Below are 23264 nucleotides of genomic sequence, written 5' to 3'. Positions count from 1 at the left end.
TAGTATGGAAAAAACCCACCATGCAAGTCAAAGGGGACCAGCAACTGAAGGTGAACTATGCCTCTAACATCTGTCTTCAACTGTGCATCACATTGATTGATTTCTATATGTTGTTTTGAGCAGGACAGGTGGGTGGCAAGTCCATATTGACCTTGAGCCATGTTGTCTTAAACCCACTAATACAGGACTAGTCACAACTTTGTAAAAGGCAGGGAATGTGTGTGTATGGCCCACGCTGTCTCACAGTGACCTCATGGGGTGACATGTGACCTCTTCCACTGCACAGATCTTCTGAGACGCACTGCTCAAGTGTAACGGTGCAGAGAGTCCAGCTTGAACTTTGACCCCTGGCTCCCCAGGAGCCTCGGCTTTGTCGGAGCCGATTCAGCTCACACAACTCAAGGGACTGTGGCTATCAATCAAACGTGGGGACGGGAACAGAACCGATGCATATCAAGAAGCCATCTTAACTTGGCAGGTTGTAGGCCAGGACAAGCATATGGCCCATTTACTCCTGATGATGGACAAGGAACACATCTGTTTGTTCAAGGCAGCAAGACACGTCCCATAAGATCAGACAGGAGGGTGGAAGTCTTGAATAAGCCCAAGCCCACGCCACAAGGGACAGGTTTCTTAACTGGGGGAAGGGGTGGTTCGGTTCAGCTTTATTGCTTTCATGAAATCCCCCAAGAACAGAGGGTCACAGTATTGATTGAACCTATAAGAGGAAGCAGTTGTGACCTATAATTCTCAGTGAAGACAAGAGCTGAGGACGGCGAGAGGGATGACACCAAGCTGAAAGGGTACATGTATACGCTGTTGACTTCCCTGTGAAATGTGGATGGGCAGCTGGGATAGCGGAGACGAAATGGTGATCCTCACGTCACGTCTGGGACGGTTGGAATGTTTTCAAAATGCAGTTGTATTTGTCCATCTTGGTCTATTTAAATCCGTTACGTGTGTTTAACTGCATGTATGCATGCTTTAAAGTCTCTGAATGCTCTCTCTGACAGTTAAAATGTTGACGTCAGATTCTTGAACTCTTCCTGTTATATCAGTCACTGAATGTATCAATGCACTTTGTGTGGCTATAGCTGTATACATTAATCAGTGAGTGTAAAAACAATATGTTTTTGAAAAATGAAAGTAATAAAAGTGGTGCTTACAACTCCTGTGTCATACACTACCATTCAAATTTTTGTGGTAAGCAAGATCAAATAAAAAATTAAATAAACAACAAGGTTTTGTGTTTACCAAGGCTGCATTTATTTGATCAAAAATAAAGTAAAAACGGTCACATAAATTAAGAATTTATTTGCAAAACATCACTCTTTTAACTTAAAAAATCATGTTTCTTTTTTTTTCTTCTTTTTTTTCTTGTGTTTTCTTGTGTTAGTTAGCAGTATTTTTAACCTTATCAAAATAACCCAACTGCTGTTTGATTGAGATTATTTGGAATGCACAATGAAAAAAAACAAAAAACATGATTTTTGAAAATTGTTAAAAACAGAGTTGCCATTCTAAATCAATTTTTAAATAATTTTCAAAGTTTTTCAATTCCTTGTTTTATTTTTGCGTTTTTTTTTTTTTTTTTTTTTTTTAATGATCATCTTTCTTACTTTTAGGTAAAGCACTTTGAATTACCATTGTGTATGAAATGTACTATATAAATAAACTTTCCTTGACTTAAATGTCTTATATTGTCAATTTACTTTGTATCAAGATAATGCATTATTATTATTGTTAATATTATTATTACAAAATCTTACTGACCCAGAACATTTGAACATTTTTGAACACTCTTAAAAATCAAGTTTCTTTATTGGTTTCAATGGTTCCACAAAGAACCTTTAACCTACATGGAACCTTCTCATTTCCACAAAAGGCTCTTTACAGTGGAAAAGGATTATTTAGATTAAAATGTTCTTCACACTATGAAAAATGGTTCTTTTAAGAACAGTTCACTGAAAGGTTCTTTGGGGAACCGAAACTGGTTCTTCTATGGCATCACCGTGAAACCTCCCTTTTGGAACCTTTATCTTTAAGAGTGTAGTATATTTACACATTTTACCATAAGATAGATTTGTGAAAGAAACAGACCAAAATGTTATTCTTTTTTTCTCATTTTAGAGGTAAACTACACTAGCTTAACAACAACTACATACTATTGACATATTGTGGTATACAGTACATAGTATGTCTGTACCAAAGTAAATTCAATGGGATAGGATATTAGACTGATAATTAAATTAAATTAATTGAAATTAAATTAATGTATAGCACAAATGGAGTGATGTTATAGAGAAAACAGATGCAGAGAAGTCTTCTGATGGTGTACTCAGTCAGAAACCTGATCTTATTGTCTCCAGTGAGTTCTGAATAGAGGTCAGAAGCTGCTTTCACAGATGTCCTGCCCTTTGACCTCTGCTGGACTCATGGTTGGAGCTTTCCTGAAAAGCTGTTGTTAGTGGTGGCTGGGGGTCACCTTCACCACAGTACTTAACCTGCAACAGCTAGTAAAATTTATAGCCACTTTTAACTGGTCGTATAATCACTGATGGTGGGTTTTTAGCAGTGACCCCTACTCAGCTCAGTTTCCAATTTTACAAATTGCATTTACTTAGGAAACCCTAACCCAATTAAGTAACCATGAAATTTAACAATTGGTTCATTACACAGTCGTAAGTGACTTATGCAGTGAATATTTTTTTGGCCCAGCTGAGAATGTTCATATCAGAAGCAAGACTGTCAAGCCTCTTAACATGACTGTTACACAGAATTTTAATAAACATGGTGGTCACTTATGTTTTAGACAACAAAATTAAACCAGCTTTTTTTCAGTTGTGCTGCAGTACCTCCGAGCAACACACAATAGGTGGTGAGGTTCATTGAGGTTCTGAGGTGGGCTAGTGGACACATGGATATCTCATGGCCAAAGGAGAGGAATAGTATGTAAATAGCAGTGAATCAACACAACTGGAGCTGCATGCAGTTTCAATATGACAAATGTAGTATGTCCAGATTACATTCAGATTATATAGAAGATGCTTCTTATTTGTCACAAAGTAAATTACTCATGCGATTTCAGACACAACACCTCACTTGTTTTGTTCCTGAATAAGTCAGAAGTTTTAGGACAATCAAAAATGACTCGCTCATAAAGAAAGTCACGTCTTGCCACCTACATAATAATGTAACCTGGAGAAAGAGTCACTGCAAAATGCTCACCAGTAATGAACAGTCTAGAAAACGCAAACGTGTAGCGATTCAATCAGAGAAAAGTTCCATATATGATAAATTGCTTAGTATAAATTAGCCATTTATAATTCATTTACATTAAATTCAAGGACTCCGTTGTTTGACTGCTGTAGTCCACCCAGTGTGGGCTTTGATAGACAAGAAGATGTTCACACCTTCATGATAAATGGCTATGTCTGCACAGACTTGCCAGCACAGAGATCTGATAGCATTACTGCTGTGAAATACAGAGCTTGTGCAGGACACTAAACTAATTTTACATGCCTCCTACTGACAAGCCCAACACTGCCATTTGCCATGCAATCAATCAAAAGAGTACAAAGGATACAAACCTTGTATTTTGTTGCTTATAAGATTATGGTTGTCTTGATTTGTGGAGGAGTCTTATTTTGATTCAATAACACTTCAGCACAGCGTGATTCTTGCTGAGTGTCAATGTGATGAGGACACAAACCTCAATGATTGTTCTATAGCTGGAACAGATGAAATTGGTGTGTAGTGCAGGTGATGTTGCTTAGACAGCAGCATACTGTGTGTGACAGAGTCTGACAAGCGATATGCATCATTTATCATTTCTCACATCCGAGCAGTTTCGTTTTCTGCTGTTGGGTTGCTAAGAGCTTCTTGCTTACATTAGCAATATTGTTTCTCCATTCAGAGCAGTGTTTCTTATTATCACAATAATTCTATTTTTTTCTGCATTAAGCCAGACAAAAAAATCTTGGTGAGGCATTAGACACAATGGACTCGTATAGACCATGATACCATATGAAATCACTCTCACACTATGATGTGGGAACAATCATGATGTCATTGGGTTTTATGGCAACTTGAGCATGAAGCCAAAGCTCTTGACAGCGGCGTCGGCGTGTTGAAGTTAAGACTTCCTGAGTATGGATGGAGACACTCTTATTTCCTTCATTTAAAAGAATATTTCACCCAAACATGACATTTCTGTTATCATTTACTCACCCTCATGTTCTTCCAGACTTGCATGACTGACTTTCTTCTGTGGAACGTTGAAAAAAATGAATGTCTCTTTGTTTTTTTTCCATGCAGTAAGTCGGTGTTGTTTTGGGCCACATAGACTTTCATTGTAATGGGCAAAAACAATTGAAATACACTTTAGATTTTCTTCTACTTTGTGCGAAAGGTATATGGAATAGTCAAATAGAGGTCATGAAGGTGAGAAATTTGAGACAGAATCTTAATTTTTGGGCGCTTGATAGATGAATGATGTCTCTGAATTATAATCTTGATGAATTATAATCTTGAACTATGTTTTACAATTCCAGGAAGCACTATTTTCGTAGCCTATGAGCATTCATTCAGCTCGAGTGGATGGTCTTGCTTGGCTTACATTTGAAATGTGTGTGGGATGCTTGATTATGCAGACTCACTCTGAGAGCCTCAGGAGATTCAACCAGACATCTTCAGAAGCACAGAGGTTTTTGATTTGGCAAAGGAGTGCCACTCTCAGACTAAAAAACACTGCATGCATATTTGTATAATTGCATTTAATACTGAAGGGATTGTAAACAAGTGGCTGCCGATCTCAAGCAGACCAATTTCCAAGGAAATAGTTTATTTTGAGCAATGATCATCACCTACAAAGGTTAGGAAAGCTTGTGGCATAATATTTATTGATTTCCATGACGACTCTTTTAAGAACGCATTCAGAGAAAACGAAGTGAAAGTTAGACAGCTATCCTTTGAGGGTTGAGTGTCATGTACCATTTGTGGTCATTCAGGGTTGAGTTCACTCTTTTACGTGAATTGTATAATAAACGCTTGAATGAAACCTTGAAACCATTATTATATCCACATCTATTAGTTGAGGTTCAGTTGGCATGGTGATTGCTGGCGGTTAAAGTGACATGGAGATCTATAGACTCTTATGTAAGTGTTTCTTAAACTCCCACAAGTATGACAGAAATCAGCTTTCACTTTTAGAGTCAATCAGTGTAAGGTTAGAGGACTCTGGGTGTTTACATGTTTGTTGGGCAACACCTTGGCACTCCAGGTAGGGTGTAGGTCTCTATTTGACTGAATCACAGCTCTTAAGCCTTTCATTTATACAGCTTTCACTTGGCATTACCTCTTTTAGATAAAAAAAAAGTGTTGCCTGTTTTCTGTGTTGTTCGAGTTTGAGTAAGGCTTCTTTTTTTCTTGTTGTTGTGTGGGGTAGCTTTTTTACACAGATAAAATGTGTTGGCCTGTTTTTCGTGTTTACTCGTGTCATTTTATTAGTGAGTAATAAATAAGGGCTGATAAAATCCTATATAATATAGTTTAAAATGCATGTGGAAATATTTGATTTAATTACGAAAAAATGTAAAGTGTTCTAATTATCAAAAACTAATGCAATTATGCATTTGTATATAATACAAAATATACTTTACTCCTTATATAAATAGTTGTAGACAACAAGTTAATTGTATACCTTGTGAAAAATAAGTGCACTAACTGTATTAAATGTGCACATTAAGTGTACTTCAAATCTTACAAATATATTACTAAAACTATATTGTATTTGCAGATAATATAAGATTTAATGAATAAAAGATCACTTAGTCTCAAATGTCCTTAGAGAGAGTAGCAGATTGCAGATTTGCACTGTAAGACTTTTATATTTAACAAAAACATTACATTAAGTTCACACGTAAGTATATTCTTTGAAGTACTTTTAAAAAAGCATGCTAAAAAAGTATTTCTCTTTTTACAAGGGATTAATTGCATTAATAAACGTATTTTAGAACTTGATACACAGAGACAAAACTGATGAGCTTCTCATAATTAACCAATATGTGAAATACACATGTCTATATTATCTTTAAAGCCCAGTCACATTATCTGCTTTCTCTCTCCACCCACTTTTTCTCTGCATTCACATTTGAACATACAGTTTAGCTGTGCTGGTGATGTACAGACTGGGGCATGACGCTACTGAATCATTTATCCCTCCCATTGCAGTTTACCACAACCATTTAGCAGATGCTTTCAACCAAAACGACTTACAGTTTGCAGATTGCAGGAACAGTCCCCCAAGAGCTCCTTCCTTAAGGGCACATAAGAGACAAGGACTGGGATCTCAACAACTCTCCAGTTACAGGGCCACCTCTTCTTGGGACACCATCTAGGACCTTTAACCAGAACCCCCATATAGAGAAAGCACTAAATCATTCATGCCCCAGATTGTGCTGTATCGTGGCCCATTGAATTCCATGAATTTTAAAGTTGTTGAAAAACACAGAGCTTATGCAACTGAAGTTGGATTTTTATCCCTCAGAGGCAATATAATTCCTCTCGGGTGGAGTATTGTAGAAATGCTGATGGTGAAATCATGCAACAGCATGCCTGGCCTGTAAAGAGAGTTATGCCAGCATATGAGCAATGATTAGGAAAGAGAGTAACGACAGCATTCACTGATTCTTTAACCAGACTGCTCTTATCATTCGATTTTACAGCAGATAAGGCCTCTGATTACACACCTAGGCATTAGACATTACTAATCATGAAGTGATTCTTCAAACCTTTTATGTAGCCCGTGTTTAAGTCACTCATCCATCAAGAGCTCTCTTCAAGTAGGACAAGGCTCTTTGAAAACCCTTACTGTATGCTTATAAGCATAACTGACAAAACACTGATCGGAAAAGGGTAGTTACCCAAAAGTGAAAATTCGGTCATCATTTACTCACCCTCATGTAGTTTATTCTTTCTGTGGAGCACCAAATAAGGGTACAGCTGTTTTTGCCCATATTATTAAAGTCAACGGATCCCAAAACCCACTAGACTTATGTTCTTAGTCGAGTTTGGAAGTTTTGGATTCCATTGACTAATACAGTATGGTTAAAAACAGCTGAAACATTGATTGAAATACAGGAGGTTTGGATCTACATGGAGGTTGGTTAGTTATAAAATGTATGAAAAATAATCACATTCCATTCACGCCTACTTTAAAAATGCAGTTCATCTCTTGTGAAAGAGAAATTCACTTTCCCATACTTTTAGAAATAGTACTTATTATGGAAATAATATAATTTGAAGTATTTTAAATAGATTAATATACCAAGGCAAAACAAATAAGCGTCATATCATTAATGAATATAAAATACACTATCCACAAATTATTTTAAAATGTTTATAGCCCAATCATATTAATAGCCCATTGACTTAAAAAAAAAAAAAAAAAAACAGCAAAAGCATGCGTCAGAATCCTATCTTCTTTTGGAGTATTTCAGAGGAAATAGTCATACAACTTTGGAATGACAGTGGGGTGAGAATGATTTTATGTTATTTTTGAGTTTTATAGTGTTGATGGAGCCAGGCTACAGTGCCAATGACTGCTATACTACTGTATATAGATAGATAGTCAAACCACAGTAAAAGAAGCATTTAACTTTCAGTTTATTTCCAGATTTACCAGCATGTGCTTCTTATTAAGCCTCAGAAACTGTGGTGCCACTCAATTAAAAACACAGCCAATTGGGTTTTCTTTTTTCTAGTATGTGTTAGTCATGTTAAGGTATAGCGTACACTGTAAAGTGATCAGATGAGGATCAGATGGCAAGCCTGAGCCCCAAGGGCTGTGGTTTTGTGTATGACGGCAAGTGTGGGTGCAGTGTGGGCGCAGCGGCTGCGGTGGAGACTGACGCGTGCCGGGCCTGTGCAGGGTGTGTAGGCATTGTGCTGGCACACCCTCTCTCTCGCGTCAGCCCGGCCTGTCTCTACAGGCGCAAGATAACAGCCTACGGCTGAACTCAAGCCTCCTTTCACTCAAATGACTACAGCGCAGTCCTGTATCCCCTCAGGTAGACAACAGCTTGTTTCCCTGTTGCTGCTTTACTGATAACCTTCTGTCTAATGCTGGCAATCAGATACAGAACAAAGGAGGTGTAAATGTGGGGTACTGTGTCCCATGCCTCATGTGAACTTAGCACATTAGTTTTGTATATTCAGCATAATATTTTACTGTTTAGTGTGAAGAGGTGGGGTTGTTAAAATGACTGGTTTCTCATTAAACTTATTTGCTAAAAGCTCTCCCTAAGCTATTCTCCCTTGTTACTCCCTAAGGAAGTATGTCCCAGATTTGAAACTTGTTAGAAGAGAGACACACACACTCCAAAACAGCTGTTGGTTAATTAAGCTGTTTGTTGTGTGTTAATGCCCTCTTCAGTTCAAGCAGAGATTGCTATTCAACACTTGAGCATGTAGATGGCTACTAAACTGGTTTGGATTAGTAGTTGATTTTCCCAAACATGATTTACACAGGCACACCGGCGGCGCCAGGGGGGGTCTTGGGGGGTCTCAAGACCCTGCCCAAAAATGCCTTGACCCCCCATTTGACCCCCCAGCCTCTTCCTGATTAAAAATATATATATTCGGGATAAAGATCCAAAAATGTTTCTCTTCAAACTACGCAGAACAATAATAAATAATAATTATTTCGACATTTATTCATACACTGAACCGAGAACCGTTTCTGTCGGACGCGTCCGATTCGAGAACCGATGAGCTGATGATAACTGCGCATGCGTGATTCTGCGTGAAGCAGACTGACACTGAGCGCATCTGAACCGAACTGATTCTTTTGGTGATTGATTCTGAACTGATTTTGTGCTAATGTTATAAGCGCGGGTAAACCAAAGGCTTGAATGAAGGGCAATCATCGCCAATGACGGCATTACATCGAGCGCAAAAGAACCGGTGAACCATTTTTTTTTTTCAGCTGGTTTATTTGATCGAATTGTCCGAAAGAACCGATTCACTTGAGCACCTGCTCCTTTGCCCCTTAAGTGCCCTTTTGTCAAAGCAAAATTTCCTCAATTTTTTTTGTAATTACATAAACTTTTGTGAATGCCTGCCCACGCCCAATCATAATATTAGTACAATTTATTAATAATAATTTAGCCGTAAATAAAATGACCAACATGATGACCGTTCACCTGACTACGACCTCATCCAACCGGGAAGATTCCTCATGCTGCACGCGCATTTTTTAATTGCTAGAGGATATTTTCAACATCGTGGCAGCTGGTAAGTGGTGTTTCATTCTCAGCGAAGTGATTTTGGTGTTTATTTACTTATTATTATTTTACAAGAACGATGTGATGTGAGAACATGCAGATACGTTGTTTATATTGCTGTGTGTAGCCTGTAGTGTAGAAGTAACACTAGCGTGCTGTTTGAGGGAGAATAGTTTCACAGGCATCGAGGGGTCTGGTCTTTTTTATGTTATTTGAATAAACTTTTATTATATTACAGTACTTATTTATTTTTAACACGTAAAAATAATTATCACAACACTGGTAAGGCTTATTCAGATTTTCTCATTCTCTGAATTATCATTATAAAAATAAAAACAATTCAGATTTTAAATGTGATGCAAATATTTTTTCTAAGATAGCAACAGTGTTTACAACAGCAAGACCACTTTAGCCTGTAAACTCAATAATATCTATCTGGAAATAAATGTAAAAATATCAATGTCAATAAAAATGCATAATATACCTGACATGAAAGTGCAGTGTGAAGGATATGAATAACAAATGTAGCCTGTCATTTGTTTACATTGCAAAGGTGTTTTTGTTGTTTAGTAGCAGAAATATGCAGTTATTAGCCATGTCCACTGTATTTTTTGTTGGTTTTCATGAGACCCCCCTTGAAAAGACCAGGACCCCCCCATTGCCCCCCCAATCAAAATTGTCTGGAGCCGCCACTGCACAGGCAGAGTGTGCTGTTATCATTTAAAAAGAAAAATCGAATACAATACTTTGGTAAAGTAGTTTTGCGGTGTTTAAATAGTTTTTTACATTTTTCAAGGATTATATTCTATTATAATATATTTCATACGATAATTTATTGCTGTGATGGCAAAACTGAATTTTAATTTTTATTACTCCAGTCTTCATTGTTGCATGATCTTTCAAAAATCAAGATGCTGATTAGCTGTTCAAGAAGCATTTCTTCTTCTTATCAGTGTTAGGCTGGTACAGTTTTAGTGGAGACCGTGATGCACAAAAAAATTAAAACGTTTTGAAAGTTTGTGGTGAATAAGATTAAAATAAAAAGACATCAAATAGGCCAGTAACTTCATTGAGAAAAATCTAATCAAATAGCAACAAGACTCAAAGGCGGAGTATGTTAGTTAAATACTTTTGGGAGTCCTGTGAAGATGCGCTGGTGTCAGAAGAGGGCGCCATTGTGCTGCTCATCCACATGTTCTCTTCATTCTGTCTGTTGCAAAGGACAACATTTTGGAGCAACGTTTTATTTTTATTTAACTGCTGCATGATTAATTGACTGCGGATATATTTAAGTGCTGCTTGTATCATATTTCTATGGCCTTTTACCTCAGCTGATATGACAATATATTTTTTTTTTTTAGCAAGAAAATGTCCTTTAATGAGAAAATATGGTTGAATAAATGAGTGCCCTTGTCATCGTCATAAAGTCTGGTCTACAATAAGGTGTATTCTGGCCATTGACACTGAATGAAGCTGTCTGACCAAAAAATAAAGCAGACAGCATAAGAGGTTGGTTAATCTGAATTTGATGATACAACAACAATAAACCGGTGGGGTAATTGCTTACTCAAGCAGTCCCAGTAAAAAGTTATAAAGACAACCAAAGAAAATGGAAAAAGTGCCTAAACTACTAATAACCTACTGTATAATTAGCAGCTTTACTTGTCACTGCAGCTCACCACTAGAACTGTGCTATTCTATACTGAAATGGCATTTGGCATATGAATGAATAAATGTTTTTGTTTGTGTGTGTGTGTGTGTGTGTATGTTACTGTATTCTGTAATTAAAAAACAAAACATAATATACAGATGCAGGATCTCTTTATGAGTCCATGTTGTAACATCAGATGGAACTGCACTTTAGAGCATTTGTAAAACCTGTGCCAATATGTACAGGCCATTTTACGAGCACTTAATCTGTCAAGCAGCAATAATTCAATGGACTGAGATATGCACTACGTTAATAATGTATTATCCTTTTTTAATCAATTCCCTCTACAGAGAGATGAAAACAAAAAACTTATTTAAGTATTATACTTTTTAAAAAAATTCAAAAGATAACAGTGCATTAAAAATGTCAAAATATGCTGCAACTTTTCCCCCATTAAAATGGACAATTTATGGAAAGGGGTAACACTTTACTTAAAGCTTTAATACATAATGCATAATAAAAAGTTGTTTTGTGCAGTAATTATGCCTTTTAATGCATTGTACAATCTCATGAATAATAGAAATCACATCAATTTCAGTTATATAATATTGTTCGGTTATAATCATTTACTACAAGATATAAAGTATTGCAACACATATTATGAATAATTGTAATTATTATACCCTTTAATAACCCTTCATGATGCATTATACATAAATGCTTTAAGTAAAGTGTTACCAAAGAATAAAATAAACAACAACAATTAGAATTTAGAAAATTGGCAATATTATTATGGCTATTTAAGATCTTAGTATAAAATTGTGAAACTGTTGAAAACTGAGTCGGCTGAAGTTACCAACCCCCTTGTGATCGGGAGGGGAGTGCTGGAGTGGACAAATGTTAGCAACCAATGTTTGTTTGCTATCAGCAGAACATTTCTCTTGTCAAATAATGATTGAAGATCAAAACTAATACAATGAGAAACATATTATGAGATTTCCCTTTGGATGAAATCATCAAGGGTTTGCACCAAATGATAAAGCAGAGCAGTCGCTGACATCATATCGGATAACTGCTATGTAGATTAATTTAATTTATATTGTTAAATAATCCAGCTCTGTCTGCCAGCCCAGAGAATGAGCGTGTTATGGACATCTCCAATACTCCAAGGCATCAAATACTGCCTGCTGCTGCTGCACCATGTTTGACCTTCACCATGTTCTTCCACAATCATATGGAACAAAGAGAGATTTGTTACCTTTAGTTCTTTCTAAAGTAAATTATAAATCTTAATCTGTGACAGCGAAATCAGAGTTATGGCTTTATTTATCTGTTTTTGTGACTTTAATGGTTTTCCAGAATCAAAATCCTACTCCCACGTCACAGCATGTACCAGCGGAGAATGTGAAGCATGGCTTGGCAATAAATCCAGCTGTCTCACTGCAAGAAATCAGGCCCTCAGAAGAACCCAAGCCTGGTTCACAATATTGCCTCATGTTTCTCTCTGTCAGCATCCCTCACTTCTTCTTTGATCTATCTATTTAGATCATGCTTTGCTGCTAAATTCCTCATGCATTGTGTTGCTCTACCATTAAACGTGCACCAGCTCTGAGTCATTTAATGCATAAAGTGTGAGAGCCAAAATATCTGATAATTCTTCTACCATATTGTCCATGCTTCTGAGTGCAAATTGAGCCAAATTCATTAAAGGCGACATATCATGAAAATCTGACTTTTCCAGGTTTGAAGTGCTATAATCGGTCCATGGTGCATCTGCCAACCCCTTAATATGTAAGCTTTCACCCATGATGCCGTCATTTTGATTTCGCAAGCGACAACATTGTACCAACTCTAATGCTATGGTGAAAGTTTGAGCAAAATATGCTAACTGTTCTGTCTTTGGCTGCACAGATGAGCACAGAACACTATTTATTAGAGCCCCAGTCTCAAAAGAGACAAAAAGGTGGATTTATTGATTTATTTACTGTATATTGCTGCTGCCACACAGATCTAAAACCTTCACAGACATAGCTGACTGTTTTTGTAACTCATTTGTTTTTAAGGTAAACTCGCGTGTGAATGAGAACTTAGTTTAGTACTCGTATGTTGTGACAGCAGTTTTCTGTCCGTGTGCTTCAGATGTCTGCTCGCCTCTATTCTGGAAAAGGGGGCGGGGAGCAGCAGCTCATTTGCATTTAAAGAGACAGGCGTTTCTGCTTGCACTCAAATTAGGCATTTTCAAAATGATATACAAAATGATCTGTGGGGTATTTTGAGCTGAACCTTCATAGACACATTCTGGGGACACCAGAGACTTATGTTACATAATGTAAAAAGTAGCATAATATGTCACCGTTAAAGAATGAAATGGCATATACAGCTCATTTTACTTCTGTAATGTGAGGGAAACACTACAGGCAATGCATGTCCACTTTTACCAATACTCAGTGAAATTATGTGGATGAAGGAGTCATTTGGAAAATAATCAGTGCCATATGGGGATTAGCAAGAACATTCCCCAAGTGTATTTCATTTGTGTTCAAGTTGCTCATGCAAATGCACAGCATTATTGACCAACTGAAAGCTGTTTGGTTTAAAAGTGATTTATGTATGAGCAGACAATGCACAATACAAATATGATCATGTGACTAGATACATGCAGGTGACTGTGATGATATTCTGGCCTCCTAAAACACCTATTAATGCACCTACAATATGCACCTATTTATAGGATTTTGATTAGGACATGGAGGCTAAAAAACAGGTCTTGCATGTTTTGACTTGTTGGCTAATTACAAATAAGTGAAAATACAGAAGAAGCCCACTATAAGGCATTAATATTTTTTATGTTAGCTAAATGTTTTCCCAGCTTTTTACAGGACTGGCACATGTTTAAACTTGCCTGCAAGTATTTCTATAAATCTACAGAGATTGTGCAGCCTTGACTGTGGCCTTCTGAAATGTCTTCATTCTCTCTTTCTCTCTCTCACTCTAATTGCCCTTGTCTCATGAAGGATTTACAATGTTTTCTACTTTTCTTTTGTCACTACTTGTAAGCTGTTTCACATTAAGCACATGCGTAATTCCTCTACTGTGATTTGTAATACTAATATTGTATTTGGGTAGAATCTGTGGTTAATCTCAGTTACAAACCTATAACTCTGGCCTCTGCAGCTCTTCATATTTTCCAGAAGGCACTTATTTAACCAGAAGAATCTAATTTATTCCTATGAAAATATTGTCAGAAGTCAGAGTCAGAATATCAGCTATAGGCTAATAATAGTGTTTTCAACAGATATCAAGTGAAATTCAATAAATTTACTGAGCCAGCTCAGATTTGAATAAGTCAAGATGCCTGAGACCCTGAACTCTTCAGACTCTTCAATTGCTGATTCTTCAATTTTCACTGAAGAATCAGATTTTATCGGAATTCACTGAAAGTTCCTGTCATACAAGTTCTAATTCCTCCATTAAATAAAAAAGTCTAAGGCCCACTCAGACATTAAGATCAAAGGGTCTGACTTTACTGCAGTCTTTCAGTTGTTATTAAAATATAATTGTAACAGATTAAATAAGGCCCAGTTATGAAAGTCTTGATTAATGGTTACAAACTGTTAGATTATTCAGTAGTTAATTTACAAGCTACGTGATTATCGGTGATTATAATCTTTTTTAAAAATAACTTGGAAACATTAATGTTCTTAATGTTTTGTTTATTTCAAATAAATTTACATATGCAACTTTCTGCATGTTGTATGTCATTAAAGGTGTAATTTAGAGCAATAAACTGTACGGTGGCCGAGAGAGCTCAACGCGCTGCAATTTAAGAAAACACATGCAAATTGAAAAAACACCAGCAAATAAAAAAAAATCTTCATCAATTTGACAACACAAGTGTTGCAAATCATCACAAACACATGCATATAACAAAACACGCTGCAAATCCTTCACAACACATGCAAAATTAAGAAATGCTGCAAATCCTGCTGCAAATAGCACTGACCACAATGGAAATGTTTCAAGGAGACCCCAAAAAATTTAGGACCCGACTGGGATTTGCTTAGTGGCTACTGGTCAGTTGAGTTGTTGGTGAACTGAAAGGTGAGTTTTTTTTGTTTGTTTGTTTTTTTTAAACACCCTGATTGCATGATTCCTTTATCTTTTGGATATTATTAGCCTAAATAAGCTGAATAATTACATGCAGCGCGTTTCATTATATGCAAGTGTTGTGATGATTTGCAACACTTGTGTTGTCAAACTTCATTTGCTGGTGATTTTTCAGTTTGCATGTGTTTTCTTAAGTTGCAGAGAGTTGATCTCTTTCGGGCACCGTTAAATTTTAATATTTTATCATTTAATATTCATATTAATATATTAGAGTGCAGCTACAGAATAACAGTAAGGAAAACAATTAATGGACATTCTTTTTAAAATATTTATTTCTGCCTATACAAAAAAAAATCTATTATTTCTTTAAGTTTTTCTAATGGCATCCATGATTATATTTTATTTTATTATCTAATGTTTTTTATTGGATGTAGAAATCACTGCAGTTTTTTGTAAAAAAGCTTTTGTGTTCAAAGACAATTTTGTGTTCAAAGTAATTATACAGCTAACAGAAAATAGATAAAATAAATTGAGAGAGTTTGGCATTTGATAGTTTGACCAGCAACTACAGTTAGACTGAGAAAACCTATTTGAGTGTGTATCTTATCTGCAATACTCATCAAATCTGTATCCCACCATCATTTCATCTTTGCCATCTGCTGCACAGGTCACAAGAGCCCTGGAACCGGAAAACAGCTGACAAGAAAAGAAGAAGTATCAGCTTCCAGAGAACGATTGATTTGTAAAGAAGAGGAAGATCGCAGACCCAGTGTCACAAAACAACCTTGGAGAACATTGGTTCAGTGACACAGGGCCTCTTGAACAAGGAATCAAAACCTCTTGACTGGTGCTGCCAGGGTCATGCCAATGCCAGGGGTTCAGGATGACCCACAAGGGCATCAGAGGTCAGCGTGAAGCTTTGTAGAAGTGAGAGAGGAAGTTGTTGTTGATGTGGCACATTTACTGCATGTTTATTAAAGGGAAGGCATTTTTTTTTGCCCACTGGCATTTTCTCACTCTGACCCCACAATTCATGTTTTGACTCAACAGGATATGTAATTATATAATTTTTATTGCCACATTAAAATAGCCCACCATTACCACTCATTATTAACAATAAAACATATTTTTAGACTGAAATAAATTGATAATTGATGCCATTAGATTAATGCTAATGGTCATGTTTCCCATAATTTCTGCAATAACAATTTACAATAACAATAACACATTTCTGCAATGTCCTAGCTAGTTCCAGTCCTCAAATTTCAGCACCTGGTTGGATATTGATTTATTTAGTTAGACCTAATTGCAGAACAAAGCTTTAAAAAAGCCTAAAAGCACATCATAACCTAAACCCTAAACCATAAAGTCATTTTAGGCAAGGTACCTACCAGATATGGGTGCCATGTCAAAAAATATTTTGAATATGACTGAATTTGTGATTAACTTGCTCACAATTGAACACAAATTTTGTGAGTTACTAATTATAGAACTTAATTTCCACAGTTATTCAAACAGCAGATGAATCAGGCCTACAGAAAGCGAGCAAAGATATTGTCACAGTCTAATGAGAATAAATTAATAAAGCTGTCTACACTGTGAAATGAACCTCTTACTTAGATACATCTGCACTTTGTTGTTTATGATGTGAGAATTTGCAAGAGAATTTCACAACAACAGCTTCCAAATGCAAATGGCACATATATAGAATCAACTTCAGAACTTTTACCTGCTTAATTGATGTATAAATAATGAAAGAATAGCCCACGCTTGTCCATGAAACAAATTTTGAGTCAGCTGTCCAATAATTTATGATCCCAACATTTTCCTTTGATACCAATCACTGATATAGTTTTGGTAGCCAGGCAAATTGAATACGGAGCTGTATTTCTTATTATAGAGCTACTGTAATTTCCACTTTTCCCTCCATTTTCCATCTTGCTTTATAAATAGTCCTTAAAAGCTGGGAAGGGTCTCCATCACTGAATGGTGATCATTACCAAGGCAGACCTGTCTCGATTTGATACATCACTGCTACTCCAGCTGGCCCTATCTTTTCCTTATTCTTCTCATTTCATCAGCAGGACCCATTTCTTACGGCAATAATGAGATCTGAAGAGGAGAGAACAAAGCTTCTGAGGTACAGACTCTCATCACTAAGATTACTAGAGCACAGTGCGTGGAGGAGGACACAATGGAACGCAAGCTCAAGTTTAGCTAACATATAGTTTATCTATACCTGTATTACGGTTTTGTTGTCAGTTTTGTTTTAAAAATGTAAATGTTGTCGCCATTATTTTTAACACCACAAGGATGTACAATTTAAGTTTGATCTATTTATAGGTATGCCATAGCATGTGAACTTATCATAAAACATAATATTTTAATTCTGCTCAAATTAAATGATTTAAAGGTGTCATGGGCCGGCAAAGAAAGAACAGGGTCTGGGTCCAAATGCAGGGAAATATATTTTAATAAGAAAACGAAAAGGCCAACAAGGCAAAAAACAAAACAGAATCAAAATCACGGGGACAGAGCAGACGCAGCCAAAATTTGAGACACGAACGTACGTAATGACAATAAATATTAGACAATACAGCCAGGCAGAGTGGTGGGTGAGACAAGAATATATACTCCTAAACAAATGGGGAACAGCTGTGTGTGTGTGTGTGTGTATGTGAACAGGTGTGCAGAGTGAACCAGGTGTGTAGAGTGAATGTGTGAGTGGGTGACACAGCTGTGCGGAGTGAAGGCAAATATGTCCGGGAGCAAGGGAGAAACACAGGTATATCTAGGGATGGATACCGAAACCCGGTATTAAACTGGCCCCGGGGCTAAATTATGAAAGACCGTAGTATCAGTAAGATCTGACGGTATCGGTTCTGCTTTCGGTACTGGAGGGGAAAAAAATTAATGTACTATGTATTTTTACTTAATAATGTTATCATGCACATTTTTTCTCACCAAACATTTCTAATGTGCGTTCATATTAAGACGATCATATTAAGACGTTTGTCTGTGAGATCTGCGAGATCTCTCATTCGCGCCGCGGAGGCTGTCTGTCAGGCACACACACACACACACCACAACGAGCGCGGCACATGCACAGACATAACAGTATGAAAACTCCCGCTTAATAATAAAGAGTGACGATGACGAAGAGATTTGCTTAATAATGTTATCGTGCACATTTTATCTTATCAAACATTTCTTATTTGCGATCATATTAAGACGTTTGTCTGTGAGATCTGCGAGATCTCTCACTGTCTGTCAGTCACACACACGCATAAGGGCATAAGGGGCCGTTCACATATCGCATCTTTTGCGCATTTAAGTTTGTTATTTCAAATCTAGGCGCGCGGTATGTGCGCTCATAATGGAAGCGACGCAGTCGCGACGTGCACGCGGTGCGACGAGCTCGTTTTTCCAGGCACGTCCGCACCGCATCGAGTTAAAAACATCTCAACTTTTCAGAATGCAGAAGTGCACCGCTGGTCATGTAACTTCCTCACCTTTTCCGTAACAACGTTGAAAGCTCAGCCAAGATGAAGGAACAGCTGATAGCTGTATGTGGATTTTTTTTATAAATTTAGTAGTAGTGCTACTGCAAGCAGTTTTTAGTGTTGCAAATCCATTTATCCATTTCTGAAATTTCCGCGTCTTCATGGAGAGAGCAGGTCATGGTTGCTTAGCAATGGCAGACTCCTCAAGAGCACAAGTGGCCGAAGGCTTTGGGAAAAAAAATCAGAAAGTGGATTGGCCTAGTGTTTTCCACGCGTTTTTAGACGCAATATGTGAACGGCCCCTTACAGTACAAAAACTCCTGCTTAAAGGGGGGGTGAAATGCTATTTCATGCATACTGAGTTTTTTTACACTGTTAAAGAGTTGGATTCCCATGCTAAACATGGACAAAGTTTAAAAAATTAAGTTGTACGTTTGAATGAGTATTTTTGTTGCCAAAATACTCCTTCCGGTTTGTCACAAGTTTCGGAAAGTTTTTTTCGAGTATGGCTCCCGTATAGCAGAGCACTGATAGCACAACAGGCATTCACTGATCAGAGCGAGAGCGTCGCGAAATGTCACAAAAGGAGTGTGTTTTTGGTTGCCAGGGCAAGACAACCCTGCACAGATTACCAAAGAAAAAACAGCATTAAGGGACCAGTGGATAGAGTTTATTTTTACAGACCATCAACGGAGTTGTGCAAGTGTTTTTGTTTGTTCCCTGCATTTCGAAGATGCTTGTTTTACAAACAAGGCCCAGTTTGACAACGGATTTACGTATTGTTTATTTCTTAAGGATGATGCAATCCCAACGAAAAAGGGTCACGATCATGTGTTGGAACCGCAGGCGGTGAGTAAAACTGTTTAAAATATCTCTGCCTCTTTGTTAGTGCGTCCCCTCCCATGCCGGAGACCCGGGTTGGAGCCCCGCTCGGAGCAAGTCGTTGCTGCTGCTGCTCTCGTTCAGTTTCAGCCTCGGGATCTGATTCTGGATCATAAATAAACGGCTGAATCTGACTGTAAGCCATTGTTTGTTTTGGATGATGGTTTTTCCCTTATGGTAATGTCACAGCTTCCACATTCTCTCAACGCAAAAGCTTACTGGCGGTCGTGATTCTTTAGCTCCGCCCACACGTCACGCTTCCAGCCGGTCGTGTTTTTCCGGGAAAAATCGGAATAGACTATCTTTCGCTTATGAATATAATAAAACTAAAGACTTTCTGGAGTTATGAAGGATGCAGTACTACTCTATAGGTACTCAAGATTAACAGGCTATTGAGTGAAAACAAGCATTTCACCCCCCCTTTAATACAAAGAGTGGCGATGGCGGAGACAGCAAAATGTTCCAAAGTGTGGTTATACTTCACTAGAGTTGATGCAGACAAAGCTGGTTTTTGTAAGTGCAACAAAATTTTTGCATGTAAGGGCGGAAACACAAGCAATCTGTGAAAGCATCTTTCAAAAGTGCATTATTTGCAGACAGAGAAATTGCATTATTTGCAGACAGAGAAAAGTTTTCGACTGCCTAACACAACACAAAGTTACACAACACAAAGTACCGATAAGAATACCGTTAAAGTACCGGACCGTTAAGCAGTATCAGTAAGAGTAGTAATACCGTTGAAACCTTAACGATACCCATCCCTAGGTGTATCAACTAAAACAATGATGAGGTAACCAGATAGGCGGGGCAAGAAAAGAGACAGGACAAAGCACATGGCACCAAACAAACACAGCATTCACAGAAGACAGGCACACCAGTTGAAGACGGTGACAAAAGGGTTAGTTCACCCAAAAATACAAATTTGCCTGTGTTTTACTCACCCTCATAGCATCCTAGGTGTATGTGACTTTCTTTTTTCAGACAAACCCAATCTGAGTTATATAAAAAAGAGCCTTTCAACGGGGATAAGCGGGTGTTGGTCGTCAACAGTTCAGAAGATGTGAAAAAAATCAGTAATAAATTGTCCCTCACATGGCTCCGGGAGTTGAATAAAGGCCTCCTATTTATCTTACAAAGATGAATTGATTCACTACAGGAAGTCTTTATTCAACCGCTTGAAGCAGTGTGGGAGACTTTTTTTTTTTATGGATGTGCGCACTTTTGAACTTTTACTTTTTTCTGAAGTTTCGAAGTAAAAAAAAAAAAGGTTCAATCTCTTCCCATCACTGATTAAAACATCACATATTCCAGTAATGGGAAAATGTCTCAGGTTACGTATGTAGCCATGGTTCCCTGAGAAGGGAACGATACACTGTGTCCTCTAGAGGTCACTATGGGGAAGGCCTTCGGCATGACCATTGTCTGAAGCATAAAGCGAAAAAGTGACAGTCATGACGTTTGCCAAGTATGGTAACCCATACTCGAAATTGGTGCTCTGCATTTAACCCATCCAAATGCACACACACAGCAGTGAGAAGTGAACACACCATGAACACACACCTGGAGCAGTGGACAGCTATATATCAATCGCTAGGGGAGCAAGTGGGGGTTCAGTACCTTGCTCAAGGGCACTTTCGCATTTACGTCATGAATGGGTCTTGATGGTGTAAAAGAGAACTGTTCATTCACCCCCCACCCCCACCCCCACCTATAACTCCTGCCAGCACTGAGATTTCTTCGGGTAATTAGTCCAAGTCTAGAAGTCACAGCTGCCCCAATAAACCAAAAAAAGTCATTGGCTGTCATTGCCGGCATGACCACAGCATAAATGGGCACCAGGAGAACATGTCATCCACTTCTTCATCTGAAGCTGACATCCGAAACATGGTGAGGAGACTTGAGGACGCAATGTCTCATTCCCTTCTCAGGGAACATACGTAACCTGAGATGTTCCCTTCCGAGGGAACTTCGGACTGCATCCTTTAGAGGTCGCTTTGGGGAATGGTATTCCCTCGCCACCATGTTGAGGGTAGTGCATGCCAGAAACCACTGCGAGCACTAAGCACTAACTCTACCATAGCCGTGGGAGTCGCCCCTACGATGCCTTGACAGCTGTCAATGTCATCATCCCCTACAGCCAAAGGCCTGAGCTATATGCCAAACAACTTACCTGTAAGCGGCTGGCTTGAGGAAGTCTGAGCTCAGGGAAAAGCTCAAGGCTTGGAATCGAAATAAAAAGGGGATACGGCCGATGGCTTACATAAACCCATATCTTAGCTTGTCACATGGGGGCTACCTTCTCAGCTTAGCGCCTGTGGACCTGAGAGTGGCGTGTCTCATAGAAGAACCCTCTAGCTAAAGGGAGCCTCACCAACCGACAACTGCCCATTATGCTCATCTTTTATTTCTCAAGGAGAACTTTTGATCTGGAAACATGCTTCCAGGTACACTAAATAGGTTCAGACCATCAGTAGGTAGTTCTAACCGAAACATCATAGGTCCAGAAAGAGACTATAATGCAGGTGCATGGAGGTAGCCATTTAACCCCCGATTAGGGGAGGAAAGGTTTAATGGGAATTAGGAGAGGAAGATGAAGGTAGATGTAAATACTAGGGGTTTGATGAGAAACTTATCCCACGAGACGAGACAAGACAATATTTTTTTTTTTAGTTTTTTTAAAGAAATCCTCAGTGATTAAATATATAGGGTATATATATACACACACACACACACACACACACATATATATATATATATATATATATATATATATACAGTCAATCTTTAGTTCATTATCTGGCTCTGCTCGATTAATCTTCAGTTCTCTCTTCACAGCAGTTCAGTCAGTGTACTGTTTGAGTAAATGAATTACTCTGGGATATTGGTTTGTTTTAACTCAGAGGGAGTGTCAGCCACATTTAAAAGGTTAACAGCTTAAAGGGATAGTTCACCCAAAAATCTAAATTATGTCATTAATAACTGTAATAATAATAACGAACAAAAGAATGAGTCTTGACTCGAGTCAAGAACCGTTTCTGTCAGACGCATTTGATTCGAGAACCTAGGAGCTCATGATACTGCACATGTGTGATTCAGTGTGAAGCAGACCGACACACAGAGCATCTGAACTGAACTGATTATTTTGGTGATAGATTCAGAACTGATTCTGTGCTAATTTAAAGAGCCCAGGTAAACTAAAGGCTTGAATCAAGGGCAATCATCGCCAATGATGCCATTACCTCAAGCGCAAAAGAACTGGTGAACCGTTTTCTTCAACAGATTTATTGAATCAAACTGTCCGAAAGAACTACTGGTGATTGGAAAACCGATGCAACCAGTCTTTGACTCGTGAACGACTCAGTCTTTTGTTCGGTATCTGGTTCGGCTCGGTGTTCATCTTCAGTTCTCTCTTCACAGCAGTTCAGTCAGTGTACGGTTTGAGTAAATGAATTACTCTGGGATGTCAGTCAGTGTACTGTTTGAGTAAATAAATTACACTGGGATGTTGGTTTGTTTTAACTCAGAGGGAGTGTCAGCCACATTTAAAAAGTTAACAGCTGAAGTCATTTGTGCATTAATGCGTATTGGAGGACTAAATCTAAAATATCTTAAACTCTGTTCTAAAGATAAACAGAGGTCTTACGGGGTTGGAACGACATGAGAGTGAGTTATTAATGACATAATTTAGATTTTTGGGTGAACTATCCCTTTAAGTCATTTGTGGATTAATGCGTATTGGAGACGCGAACCGTTTAAAATAATTCAGTTCGATTTGGTGAACTGGTTCAAAAAGATCTGGTTACATTTAATGATTCATTCGCAAACCGGATATCACAA

General features: G+C 37.9%; 1 protein-coding gene across 1 annotated transcript in view; it reads left to right on the top strand.

The window, feature by feature from the left end:
* LOC113037935 (protein furry homolog-like) overlaps window positions 1-6398 on the top strand; it is a 114249-nt gene extending 107851 nt beyond the window's left edge. The window contains exon 64 of the mRNA XM_026195249.1: window positions 6232-6398. Coding sequence (XP_026051034.1) covers window positions 6232-6398 — 167 coding nt within the window. The remainder of the gene's footprint in view (window positions 1-6231) is intronic.
* The last annotated feature ends 16866 nt before the right edge of the window (window positions 6399-23264 follow it).

This window comes from Carassius auratus, chromosome 20 (genome assembly GCF_003368295.1).
Source record: "Carassius auratus strain Wakin chromosome 20, ASM336829v1, whole genome shotgun sequence".
Classification (NCBI taxonomy): Eukaryota; Metazoa; Chordata; class Actinopteri; order Cypriniformes; family Cyprinidae; genus Carassius; species Carassius auratus.
The sequence above is the reverse complement of the archived record's forward strand: the minus strand, read 5'-3'. Positions and strand labels throughout refer to the sequence as shown.